This window comes from Globicephala melas, chromosome X (genome assembly GCF_963455315.2).
Source record: "Globicephala melas chromosome X, mGloMel1.2, whole genome shotgun sequence".
NCBI classification, from domain to species: domain Eukaryota; kingdom Metazoa; phylum Chordata; class Mammalia; order Artiodactyla; family Delphinidae; genus Globicephala; species Globicephala melas.
In genome coordinates, this window is record NC_083335.1 from 42,060,101 (window position 1) to 42,073,400 (window position 13,300).

Below are 13,300 nucleotides of genomic sequence, written 5' to 3' on the forward strand. Positions count from 1 at the left end.
GGAGCCAGCCCCGACCACCAGGCCTGTTGCCATCAAGCCCAAATTCTGAGCGCGGCCCATGCTGCAGCTGGAGCGAAGATCTCAGGGGACTCTCTCTCAGGCTAGTGAGAGCCGCTGGGACGCCGGAGTCTGAAACTGCAATCAAGGGGGCGGGGGTGTTCGGGGCGGAGGAAGGAAGAAGGAAATGAGGCGTTGAGCTTCTTTTTCTTTTGCATCATCAACCCACTGATAGATGGACCAGCAGACAGGGACAGACCAAAGCCAGAACCAGACAGGAACAAACAGGAGACAATGAGGACTCTGCTCTGGTGAATGCGGTGAACGCACCAACACCCGAACGTGGGTTCAAACCCGGAACTTTCCTTCTCCGTCCAGGTGGTCAGGCCTGTCTCTCACGTCACAGTCCCCCATCGCTCCACTCCCCGATAACCGCCTCCTCCCCTCCCTTCCGCCCGCTGGAGTCACCCACGCCAACCATTTCAGCTGCCTTTTACAAGGCACAACACGAAAAAGGGGCTGGGTTCGGGTGTCTCCGCGGGGAAATAGAGAAGCGCCTCCAAACTCGAAAGTCGTGCTGCTACCCTCCACCCTCACTCCAAGAGTCTCCAATCAATACCCACCCTCACCGTGACCGGCAGGAATCAGGACGGGTTTCCTCTTGTCCTCCTCCTTCCTTGCCCACAGCCACGTCACCTCAAAAGAAATTGGGAGCCGGTTACCTGAGCAAGAACCGCTATCTGGACAGACCAGCACACAGGCTCCTAGTCACATGAAGTTACGTCACTGGTGAGTTCGGGGTCCCAAATTTCCCCTCCTATTATTGGCAAAGCAGAGGGTGACCCGCCCCCTCCCAACCCCCCCACCACCACCACCACCATTACCACACAGGACACTGTTGCTCTTTCTAGTCTTTACACATCCAACAAACGTGTTGTCTTTGATTATTGGAAGGGGCAGTATTTTCTGCTGAGCTACTGGCCAATTCTACTGCTTCTCTGGGGAATGGTCCCGTCCTTTTCCGTGCTCCCTCCACCTTTTTTCTTTGGAATCCTTAATGTTCACCTCTGCAGTCCTGAAAATACCTGTAAATGGGGACGGTGGAAGGGGTGTCAGGAAAAGAAGCAGAGAGTAGGAATGAATTTGTTATTTTATTTTATTTATTTATTTATGGCTGTGTTGGGTCTTCGTTTCTGTGCGTGGGCTTTCTCTAGTTGTGGCAAGCGGGGGCCACTCTTCATCGCAGTGCACAGGCCTCTCACTATCGCGGCCTCTGTTGTTGCGGGGCACAGGCTCCAGACACGCAGGCTCAGTAATTGTGGCTCACGGGCCCAGTTGCTCCGTGGCACGTGGGATCTTCCCAGACCAGGGCTCGAACCCGTGTCCCCTGCATTGGCAGGCAGATTCTCAACCACTGTGCCACCAGGGAAGCCCTGTTATTTTCTTGTTAGCACTATTCTGTTTCTTTCTTTGCCCAAATTTTATTATGGCAAAATAATGATAGAACTATTTTCATTAAAAAAAAAGATTATTTTTTTAAAAGGCATGTTTCATAAACAATCATTCTCACTGCATAATGAGTTTTATACATGCCACTCAAAGCAATCTTAATTAATGTCTTCCACATCTTGTCACATGACGAGGCCCTGATTTAGCTAATCATTTATTTGAGAGTTAATAAATCTGCTAATGCAGCAAAGCCAACTGGCTTTATTTCTGGACTGCAAGAGAGTCGTTGTAAGTGCAATGTTGGAAAGCCATTTCTTTATTTATTCATTTGTTCAACGTATTTACCGAGCACCTACTACATACCATGCATTGTTCTCCATGCTGTGGTTACAAGGGTGAATAAAACAGACCTAAATCTCTAAATCATGTGGCCCTTACATTGTAGTGAGAGAGACAAACAATAAACAAGTAAATAAACTATATATATATATATATATATATATATATACTGTTAGTGATACATACTAAAATATTTTAAAGCAAGGAGATATGAAAAGTCGAGATGGGTTAAACTTTCAGATAGGGTGGCCAGAGAAGGCATCACTAGAAAGGTGACCTTTCAGTAAAGATCTGAAGTTAGTGAAGGATCTAAGTGTGGTGATATCTGGGGGAAGAATATCCCAGGCAGGAGGACAAGCAAATGCAAAGGCTCTGTGAAGGTAACAAGCCCAGTATGTTCCAGGAACATCAAGGAAGCCAGGATCGCTGAGCTAGAGACAGAGCAGTAGAAGATGAGGCAGAAAGGTAATAAGGTTGAAGAGAGTAGGGCCTAGTCAGTTGTAGTGAGGACATTTGCATTTACTCTAAACAAGGGGAAGTGGGTGGGGAGTTTGAGGAGTTAAGGGGAGTGGAGTTAAGGGGAGTTTGAGGAGTTAAGTGGGTGGGGAGTTTGAGGAGTTAAGGAGACTAGAGTGAAAGGGAGACTGGTTTATCTACATCATTCATTGCAACAGCAAACTGAAGGAGAAAATAAATCTTACAATTAAAGCACTTGATAAACTGAGTCAGCCAGTCCTAAATTAAAAAACAAAAAAACTATTAGTAAAATAGGAATAGTGGAAACTTTGCCTGTGCAGTAAGGAATTATATATTTATAATTTAATGAATTATTATTGGTTAAATTAAATTAAGTATAAAAGAAAATAGCCTTAGTCTGATGAAGACTATATCAGAGGCTCTTTTGACCTAGCAGATTCCTCACTCTTTGTGGGCTACCAAGACCACAGAACTTGTGACTTACCTCTACTCACTGATATTATTTCCTTCTACTACTTTTTGTGCAGTACTGGTAAACATAAACAAAAATAACCTTGAAAAACAGATAAAATATATCAGAAACAGCAAAAGTTACACTAAATGATGAAACTTCATAAGAGGTATTCCCATTTTCTTCAAGAACAAGAACAAGAGGTTCTCAAGCACCACCATTGTTCAACATAGTTGAACAATTTTAAGATGCTAATGTTCCTCAAATTAATCTGCAGATTTACCGCAATTACAATACAAATTCTAAATGCTTATTATTTGTTTATTGTTGTTCAATTCAGAACTTGATTAATAACCACAAATGCACTTACTAATATATGCATAAAAAGAAAGTTGTAAATCTTTAGCAGTGACTAGCAATGGGAAAGATATCATGGAGTTCTTTCCCTGCATGCTTTATACATTTCCTTATTGTTTTGAATATTTTTAACCACTAATATATATATTACTTTCATTACCAGAAAAAAAAAGATATTTCTAATCTGGACTATTTTATATAACACAGACTCTCTAGGCCATTGTATTGGTTCTTAATATCTAGGGCAGGGATCCTAGACCCCTTGAGAAACTGATGAGGTCAATGACCTTTATTCCCCTTTCCCCCAAAAAATGCACTTAATCACACATACACTCAAAAACAAAACCTTGCATACAATTTCACGTAGAACACAGAGGTAGCCAGTTGAGAATGCCTACTCTAGGTTAATCAGTATCGTCAGTGGGGAGAGACCCTGGGGCCCAGGTATACATTTGGCTAAGGAAGTAGCAAAGTGGGTGTGGGCCTCGGGCAGTGACCCTGCAGCAAGGCTGGGTTCTCCCTGGGTGCCCTGAGGTGAGGAGGCCAGAGGTGAGAGGTCAACAGGCTGCAGGCCAGGTGATAGCAGCAGACAGCATCAGGAACAAGGTTAACTCGGCCACACCATGAATAAGGGCAGAGCAGGGCAGGCAGGCCTGGGTGCTTCCCCCAGCAATCTTTGTGGAAACCTGCAGCTGCAGGGGTAGGTGGGAACAGCAATCCCTTCTCTGCATCCCTAAGTTACCACTGTGGGAATTTGAGGGAGGGAGTGAGGGAAGAAGCCAAAGGCATTTACTCAAATTGGTCACCTGAGTAAAGATGGCATTTACCACCCTGGTCACTGTCCATGTATACTTTTAGGATAAACAACAGAGTCAGGTGCCAGAATGCAGGGGATGAGAGGTTCTGGAATATAGGAGAGGTGGGAGGGCAAGCACCTTCCTCCCTCCCCTCTTGACAGGACTGGAAGGATTTGACCATCTCTGCATCCCTCATATCCATCATTTCCTTCGTCTAATAGTTCTTCCTTTTGCCCAGAGCTGAATCACAAAACTGGAACCTAATCCATGGACAGATGTTCAAAACTGTCATGGTTACAGCCATCAAATTACAAGAGGTTCACACAGCAGTCAGCAATGGTTTGGGAACATTAAATAAATGTGTTTCTCTAAGAGAACAAGACAGCATCATTTATTTACCCAACTTAAAAGCTGTCCCAGAAGGAGAAAAAGTAGGATATTATTTGTCCAAAATAAATAAGATCAGACAACTGAACATCTCTCCATGGATCAATTTACAGATCGTATGGAAACATGCTTATCTTGTTGAGAAAAATTCCATTTTTGGATATTCAAATGCCTTAGCATGTTTTGAAAACTATTTCCTATGTGGACAATAGAATCTTCTATGTGGTAAAAATTAACTAAAATTAATGGTGTCTTCCAATATTAGTGGGAAATCTTTTTTCTAAAACATGCCTACTCTTTTTCTTTTGTTGCTGCTTCCCACACTGAACTCTTGTTTTGTTGTATTTTCTTACTATAATAATAAAGAGTGGTGATAGCTTTAAAAACAAAACAGAGACGTATTACAGAAGTAAAGACCCCACTACCATTCCTACCCCTTACCTATACTGGAGCAGGGGCCCAACTGCAAGGTAAATGGTGGGCACTAGTGGATGGAGGATTGGAGGTGGAGTGAGGGGAGAGTATCCAGTTGCCCAAGAAAGGATGAGACGATTCCCCAACAAGAAAAGCAAAAATTGTCAATAGCCCTCCAAGAAGATGCATCCCCTCCCCAGTAACCAGAGAAAGGCAAATTCTAACACAAGGAGAAGGGGCTACTTGTGGCCTCTGGGACTACAAAGACAAAAAAATGAGTGACAGGACCTGATGTGGTGGGGTGAGGTGCTAGTGGGGGTAAAGGAGGGGGCTCCTGCTCTTGGTGGGAGTGGAAGTTGGGGACCCAAGCTTACTGGCGATGCAGCCCTCACGTGACCAGGAGCTGACGTTGGCAAAGGTACTTAAAGCCCTGACCGCCGTCCTCCGTCCTCCTCTGGGTACCAACTCTATTGCGCTGCGCACTGCCGTGCGTTTAACCCAGGCGAGGAGGAGGAGGAGAAAATTCCCCCAGATCGGGCAGGTGGGTGTGAGAGTGGGCATGGCCTGGCACCCCCGAATAGGGGTAGCCCAGAGATGAGGGAGTCTGAGGCCGCGGGTGTCTCCGCCTCGCCCGCCCCTGGCCGGCTCTCCAGACCCCCGCGCTCAGTCGCAGCTCATTTTGGTGGGCGGCGGGAAGAGGGGGAGGGGGGAACGTAAAGACGCTGATATACTTGTGGAGAATCCGCTTACTTCCCCTCCCAGCCAGTGTTTTTTTGGTTTTGTTTTTGACACTCAGGCCCCGCACCCCACATCCCGTCCTGTTTTGAAAGGAGGAGGGAAGAGAAATAAACGTGGCAGCGCATATAAGGCCAGTGGGGAGGTTGGGGAAAGGGTGATCGGAGGGGCACGCAATTAGTAAACAATCCGGCTTATTCACTCCCACTCTCACTTTGCAGATACCTCTCCCGACCACCGCCCCCGCACCCTCCCCTCTCCCCCGGCCGACCCCACGTCTTTTGGGGGTGCTGGGAAATGGGTGTGACAGCCTTTGTAGGGGAGGTGGCGGTCTGGCTCTGGGCTTTACAAGAGGGAAGGCCCTGAGAGAATCTGGTATTAAACCGCCGTGCTAAGTCCTAGGCTGCTTTCCAGACACCTCCGGCGCATACAACCCTTCACCCCCGTTTCTTCAGTCCTGAAAAAGGAGATCGGGTACCCTGGCGGGAGAAATGGCGGTTAACAGGAGATTGCGATGGGGTGTGGGAGGTGGAATCCAGAGCGGAGAAACAGTGGAAAATCATGACCCTCAAACCGAAAGGGCAGACACTGGGGACCCGTTGTGCAGGCTGATGCTAGGCGTGGGGGCTGGGGACTGCAGGACTGGTGGTCATAGGAAGGAGACGCTAGATTGTCTGGCCATAATCCCCAGTCGCGCGTCCCGTCCAGCCTTCTGTGCACCCTCGCTCCGCCCCCTCCCGCTTCGGTGCAGGAGAAGGGGTGTGGCCGTCTGTCCGGGAGAAATGGCGGACGGGGGGGCGGGGCAAAGGGAAGGAGAGGTTGACTGCCTGGGGAGTCTGCGCAGGGGCGGGGGTTGGGGTGCGAAGGGAGGGGTGAGAAGAGTTGAAGGAATTGAGAGGTGGAACCGTTTGTCATTCTGGTATGTGAATGCTGAAAGGCAATTGGGGACTTTGGTCTTCAGTCGGTTCCATCCGCCGGGCTCTGTCTCCAACGTCTTGCTATCCGTATTTCTGCCCTTCAGTCTGTCCTTAGGATGGAGCTCTAACTGAACTGAAGAAAGGAGAAACAGGCCTGAATCATTGGAGGTCAGTGTGGGGGCTGGGAACTGTCTTGGAACCCCTGGTATGGTGTGGCAGAAACCAGAGCAGAAATTGGAGCCGGGGGCTCCTCTTCCCCCATCTTCTTCCTCCTTATAAGAAACCCTTGCCCTGGGCCTGTCCTTTTTGGTACAGCGAAAGGGGTGTGGCATTTGCCTTCTTAAATAAGGATTTGAGGAGGAAGGGATATGGAGGGAGTGAGGAGCCCTGAGCGGGGGAAACTTGCCCACAAGGGTTCAAATCAAGAAAAGAAGAGAATCCATCTACCAAAGGCCCCCGAAACCCCCTTTCTGGGATCTCTCCACAGGTCTGTCTGCCTTTTGGGCCCTGCACAACTACAAGCCTGGTGGAAAAGAGCAAATTGCTTCTGCTCCCAGCAGGTTGGTACGTGTATGAGAATCATTTGGGGACCTTTGGGCTGGGGGTGAGGGAATCAGAGAAGAATCTGGGGTTCTTTCTGGTTCTCCACCAGCTTTCCTGAAGTCTATATGGCCTCTCATCCCCCATTTAGGTGCTGGGAAATTAGATGTGTTTACATTGGGCAGTGAGGGCTAGGGATGAAGATGTAAGAAACATCAGACAACCAGGGTCCTGAATCAGCACACAGAGGCCTGGACACTTGTGTCTGGGTACTAGTCCACCCACCAAGCATTATGTTCCCAAACTCTCCTTTAAGTAGGCCTGGTTAAGCACGAAGTGAGCCAGAGCCCTAAGCCTCATTTTTATCCTTTACCCCAGGTCCTGCTTAGTTTGCAACCTCAGCAGAACTTTCGAGCCTGAACTGAAGCACCTTACCTTGTCGTGCACGCACCCCACTTGGGCACACCAGCTCCACACCCTGGATCAGGGAATCACTCCAGCTGCATCATGAGCCGTGTTCGGGATGCTGGCTGTGTAGCCGCTGGGATAGTGATTGGGGCCAGTGCCTGGTACTGCGTCTACAAATATGCCAGGGGAAGAAACCAGATGAAGAAGAGACTGGCCAAGCCCAAGACCAGGGCTGTGGCCGGGACTGGAGCCCGGGCTAGAGCTGGACTAAGGGCTGGATTCACAATTGACCTTGGGCCAGGATTTGGTCCTCCAACCCCAGTCCACACTGGGGCAGAGGTCAGGGTCCAGGATGAAACCTCTGCTCTGGACATGGCTGGAGCTGAAGCAGTGGCCCCAGCTGCATCTAGTGCCAAGGCTCAGAGTGGGGCAGGAAGTCAGGCCCAGGAGGCAGAAGGGGCCGGGGTTGGGCCTAAAGCTGAATCAGAAGCCACAGTGGCTTCTACAGTGGCACCAGCTCCCTGGGAGGCAGAGGCTCCCGTGGCTGCAGAGACCTCCACAATGACAGGGGCTCCTAAATTAGCAGAAGCCCCTGGCACAGCAGAGGCTCCTGGGGCACCAGCTCCTACTGAGGCAGCACCACCTACTGAGGCAGTGGAGGCTTCCATACCAGCAACGCCTACTGTGGTAGCAGCACTTTCTGGGGCAACAGCATCTTCTGGGGCAGCAGCACCTTCTGGGGCTGCAGTGCCTTCTGGGGCAGCAGCCCCTACTGGGGCTGCAGAGGCTCCTGGGACTTCAGGGTCCTCTAAAACAGCAGCAGCCGCCAAGAAAACAACCCCTGGGGCTCATACTGGGGCTATACCTAAGGCCGGGTCAGCTACTGGAGCTGTACCCAAAGGTGGAGCTAAGGGTGGAACCAAGTCCCGGACTGGAGGCAAGGGCAAAGGCAAGAAAAATAAGGTTGAAGTAGACGAATTGGGGCTGGGCTTCCGCCCTGGAGATGGGGCTGCGGCAGCTGCTGCAGCCTCCGCTAATGGAGGACAGGCTTTCCTGGCAGAGGTTCCTGATTCTGAAGAAGGGGAGTCTGGGTGGACGGACACAGAATCGGAGTCAGACTCTGAGCCTGAGACCCAGCAGAGAGGGAGAGGGAAGAGACCCGTTCCCATGCAGAAGCGCCCCTTTCCTTATGAAATTGATGAGATTCTGGGTGTCCGAGATCTCAGGAAAGTCCTTGCTTTGCTTCAGAAATCGGATGATCCTTTCATCCAACAGGTAGCTTTGCTCACTCTGAGCAACAATGCCAATTATTCATGCAACCAAGACACAATTCGCAAATTGGGAGGCCTCCCGATTATTGCAAACATGATCAACAAAACTGATCCCCACATTAAGGAGAAAGCCTTAATGGCCATGAACAACCTGAGTGAGAATTATGAAAATCAGGGCCGGCTTCAGGTATACATGAATAAAGTGATGGATGACATCATGGCCTCTAACCTGAACTCAGCAGTACAGGTAGTTGGACTAAAATTTTTAACAAACATGACTATTACTAATGACTACCAGCACCTGCTTGTCAATTCCATTGCAAACTTTTTCCGTTTGTTATCTCAGGGAGGTGGAAAAATCAAGGTTGAGATTTTGAAAATACTTTCGAATTTTGCTGAAAATCCAGATATGTTAAAAAAGCTGCTCAGTACCCAAGTGCCATCATCATTTAGTTCCCTCTACAATTCTTATGTGGAATCAGAAATTCTCATTAATGCCCTGACTCTATTTGAGATCATCTATGACAATCTCAGAGCAGAAGTATTCAACTACAGAGAGTTCAATAAAGGCTCCCTTTTCTACTTATGCACTACATCTGGAGTGTGCGTTAAGAAAATTCGAGCCTTAGCAGATCACCATGACCTCTTGGTGAAAGTGAAAGTTATAAAACTAGTGGACAAATTCTGATTGGCTATGTGTCTCAGAGACTTGAAGAAATGTCTGGTTTTGCAGTCTGGAAGCAATGAAAATTGAAAGTTACTGCTTTTCCACTTGCTTATATAGTAAAGGGATCCTTTCAGCTGCCAGTTTTGAATAATGTATCATCCAGAGTGATGTTATCTGTGACAGTCTCCAGCTTTAAGCTGAATAATTTTATGAATACCAAATAAATAGTCCTCTTGTACTGAAAACACATTTGTGACTTTAATCGTGCTGCTTGAATGGAAATATTTTTACTGGTTCCTCTATGTGAATTGATAGTGAACCTGTCCATCATGAATAGCCTACACTTCTATCATCTGTTTTGACTTGAATTTATTCACCAAAGACTTCATTTGTGTATCATTAATAAACTTGTATGTTTCAACTGACAAAAAAAATCGTTCTCTTGCTTGAATTTAAAATCTAGCTGGAGAGATAAGGTACATAAATAGAAAAAGATTACAGTACCTGAGCATATGCTCATTGTCAAATATATGCTATCTGTTTAAATGAAACAGAAGTGGCTAGAATGCTTCAAGGAGGAAGGGCACACTTAAGGTGGGCCCTGAAGGACAGCATGAGAAAACACAGAAGGGCATTCCAGGAGAGGAAATGGCTTGAAGAAAGACACGGAGGTAGGAAATCTGTTCCAGTGACAGGAAGGTAACCAGTTTGCCTGGAATGGAAAGTATGGGAATAGAAGTGATGGGAGATAAGGGTGGAAATGTAGGGCAAAAAAAGTTTAGGGAAGACCCTGAACACCAAGCTGAAGATTGAAATATGATCCTGTCATTTTCTGGGAGTTACTGGGCATTTTTGGCAAAAGGAAAAATAATCTGGTGGCAATGTGAAAAATGGATTGGAGCTGTGATGGGGTTAGGTGTAGAGGTATTCGTTAGGAAATTATAAACCAAGCATGAGATGATGAAGAGTGAAATAGGGCGATGGCTATAGGAAATGTTAGGGAATGATGATAAGAGATGCTTACCAAAAAATGTACCAAAATCTGCTATCTTGGCTATAGGTCAACAGAGAGGAAGGATTGTATGATCTTGTGCAGGTTCTGACAGAGAAAGCCCTCTTTCTTGGGCAGTTCTGGCAACCAAGCAATGCCAAAGTGAGTTACCATTTTTTTTCTTTCCATTTTTTTCTTTTTTTTGAGTCACCATTTATAATGATGAGAAAGAGCAGTGTTACAAAAAGAATGACTCTTGGTGCAAAGTGATTTTTCCCCCCTCAGGTTAGAGGTCTAGGTCCTCCTTTGTTTGGAAGAGGGGCAGTGGTGAGGCCTTTTTGGGAACCCCACCCCCACCTCTGAGTTCACTTAAGAGCAGGAAAACCTTCCTTCATCTGCCCCCTGGCCAGTGAAGCAATGAAAGAAGAAAATGGGAGAAGTTGCAGAGATTTTCCAAACCCAGCCTGCTCTCCTGACACCTCTCATGAAACCTTCATTTTGGTGCAGGTGTATGGTAGGCTGTGGCAGAAATAGAGACAGGGACTCCTGGGAGGGGGGCACATAGAAAATGGACAGTTTGGCCTAATATACTGGCACAACTTATCTGGAAGGCAATTTGGTAATCTATATAAGAAGCTTTAAAGGTACACCTCCCTTTCAGCCAAGCATTGCACTTGTAGGATATTTTTCCCTATGGAAATAATCAAATAATTGTATACAGAGGAATATCAAGGGTATTCAATTGAGCAGTGTTTCTAAGAGAGAAAAAGAAGCAACTTAAATGTCTAACACTACAGAATTGGCTAAACAATAGCTGGTATGTCCACACAGTAAAATAGTATGCAACTGTTAAAAACTGCGATGTAGGGCTTCCCTGGTGGCTCAGTGGTTGAAAGTCCGCCTGCCAATGCAGGGGACACGGGTTCGTCCCCCGGTCCGGGAAGATCCCACATGGCGCGGAGCAGCTAGGCCCATGAGCTATGGCTGCTGAGCCTGCGCGTCTGGGGCCTGTGCTCCGCAACGGGAGAGGCCACAACAGAGAGAGGCCCGCGTACCTCAAAAAAAAAAAAAAACTGCGATGTACTTTTATATTATTGGCATGAAAAGACATTCACCATATGTAAGAGTCTGTTGCATCAGTCAAAAAAAGGCTCCTGCAATTGAAAGTCAGTGAAAATTCTTTCAGATGTTTATTATGTCATCTCAGTGTATTTTTACACAGAATTGGAATCATATTGTACATCAGTGGTTCTCAATGTGTAGTTCACAGACCACTACAGGTCCCTGAAACTGTAAGGTCAAAATTATTTTCAAAATAAAACAATGGTTGGTAAAACTGCTGGTGCCTCAGCATAGATCAAGGCAGTGTCCCCAAACTGTACTAGTAGTGATTGAATTCTTTACAGCCACACACTCAACAAATTTCTGTAATCCAATTTCATTTCTAAATGTCTTTAATGGAGTCCTTATTTATAATAAAATTATATTTTTTATTAAATCTTGTTGATTGAGTGCATATCTTTTTAAAATTCTGTAACACAAAGTGTGCACAAAGCACTTCTCCTGCATAGCTTAATACAGTGGTTGTCTCAAAGGAAAATGTTTGCACCATCATTTGAGTTGTGCACTGAATTAGCTGCTTTTGACGTGGAACACCATTTTTACTTGAAAGAATGACTGGCAAAAAGACTGTGGTTTTTCAGACTTGAGTATTGGGCAGACATTTTCTTGAAAATTAATGAAGTGAACCTTCAAGAAAAACAACTGACTGTATTTGCCACCAACAATAAAATTTGAGCTTTCAAGCAAAATTAGAATTTTGGAAAGCTTGTATCCACAGCCATAGGCTTGACAGCTCATAATATTTAAGGATTTTCTGAAGAGATCAGTGGTGAAAATAATGAAGGTGAAAGCCTTTTTTCTGTTTCTCCTTTTAGGATAGAAATGATGGAGGACTCTGGGGCCTAATGTTGATCTTACTCAGTTTTACTGTGACCATTGTAACCCATATGACATCAAACCCATGGTCATTTAATAAAGAATATCATTGCTCTGGTAACAAGGTGACCCTGGGTGAGGCTAGACCCAAGATTGTTTGAACCCTTAATAAGGAGAATCTGAAAAGATGTCAATCCTGGAACAGTAATGTCTTCTTCTGGATGAAGTAGAGATGGTATCTGAGCCCATATACTGAAGATGGATGCATTAATGTCTCTTGGCTTGATCCCAGATATGAAGGTAATCTAACCAGCTTCCTTTGCTCTGATTAGCAGTGGAAATTTCCATCGCCTTCAGATGGAACCTATTCCCATGCAGAGACATGTAGTCTGGTCTTATGAATGAGCTAAGAATCACACAATAGGCAAATATTTCATTTCCTAAAGTCTAGGTTTTTGTGTCTTAAATCATCGCATGAGAACGATCAACAGCATAGTCCAGGTGGTGCTGAGATTTAAAAAGGTAGTTCTTTGGAAAGATTTAACCTGGTAAAATTATGACAACAGGCACCAGGAATTGAGCACCAACTATATAGTGTTCTATTATTACTTAAGCATGATTGTTGAAACATTCCTTAGACATTCTGTAGTACTATAGTTTTTACCTTCTACATTGTGTGTTCAGGGCATGGTTGAAGTGGGGGCAATTCTCACAACCATGTTTGCACTGAATAGTCCTGCCTTCCTTGCTTTAATTTATTGGTCTGGGTAAACAATTTGATCGAAAGTTATCATGGTTTCTTTAATTATTTTTAAAGAATATGAACTGATAAATGCAAGAATTGAGAATACAGGGCTGTCATTTTAGTGGTAGAGCACAAGGATGAAGTGATACAAACTCCTGCTCTTGGAGTCCCTGAGCTGCACTTGTTTCCATCCTTTATCAGGCCAGATATTCAACTTTTCCATTACTTGTAAAATATATCACAACATCTTTCCTTAAATTCCCTTTTTGTGCTTAAACAAAAGTCTACAGACTAAGAGTAAGACCAGAAGTGGGTAGTAAGCAATAGAGTCTCAAGAAAACGTGAGGGATTGGGGTTGAGGTGGGCAAAATGCAAATAAGAATTTTTTCCACAGTCTGGGTTTGAAAACTAATAGCCTAC

At 45.7% G+C, this 13,300-nt stretch overlaps 1 protein-coding gene across 8 annotated transcripts; it reads left to right on the top strand.

Annotated features, from left to right (window-relative positions):
• The first annotated feature begins 482 nt into the window (after positions 1-482).
• Positions 483-10,656, top strand: ARMCX2 (armadillo repeat containing X-linked 2). Of its 8 annotated transcripts, XM_070044723.1 has the most exons (5): positions 5,125-5,209; positions 5,465-5,536; positions 6,425-6,488; positions 6,808-6,880; positions 7,239-10,656. In XM_070044723.1, the coding sequence occupies exon 5, from the start codon at positions 7,368-7,370 to the stop codon at positions 9,225-9,227; it is 1,860 nt and encodes a 619-aa protein (XP_069900824.1). In that variant the 5' UTR covers positions 5,125-5,209; positions 5,465-5,536; positions 6,425-6,488; positions 6,808-6,880; positions 7,239-7,367; the 3' UTR covers positions 9,228-10,656. The 8 variants fall into 8 exon arrangements, with proteins under 8 accessions (XP_060148726.1, XP_060148724.1, XP_069900824.1 ...); XM_030840538.3 differs by lacking the exon at positions 5,465-5,536 and having other exon boundaries at positions 5,131-5,209; XM_060292743.2 differs by lacking the exons at positions 5,125-5,209; positions 5,465-5,536; positions 6,425-6,488 and adding an exon at positions 483-786 and having other exon boundaries at positions 6,808-6,884.
• Positions 10,657-13,300: the final 2,644 nt, after the last annotated feature.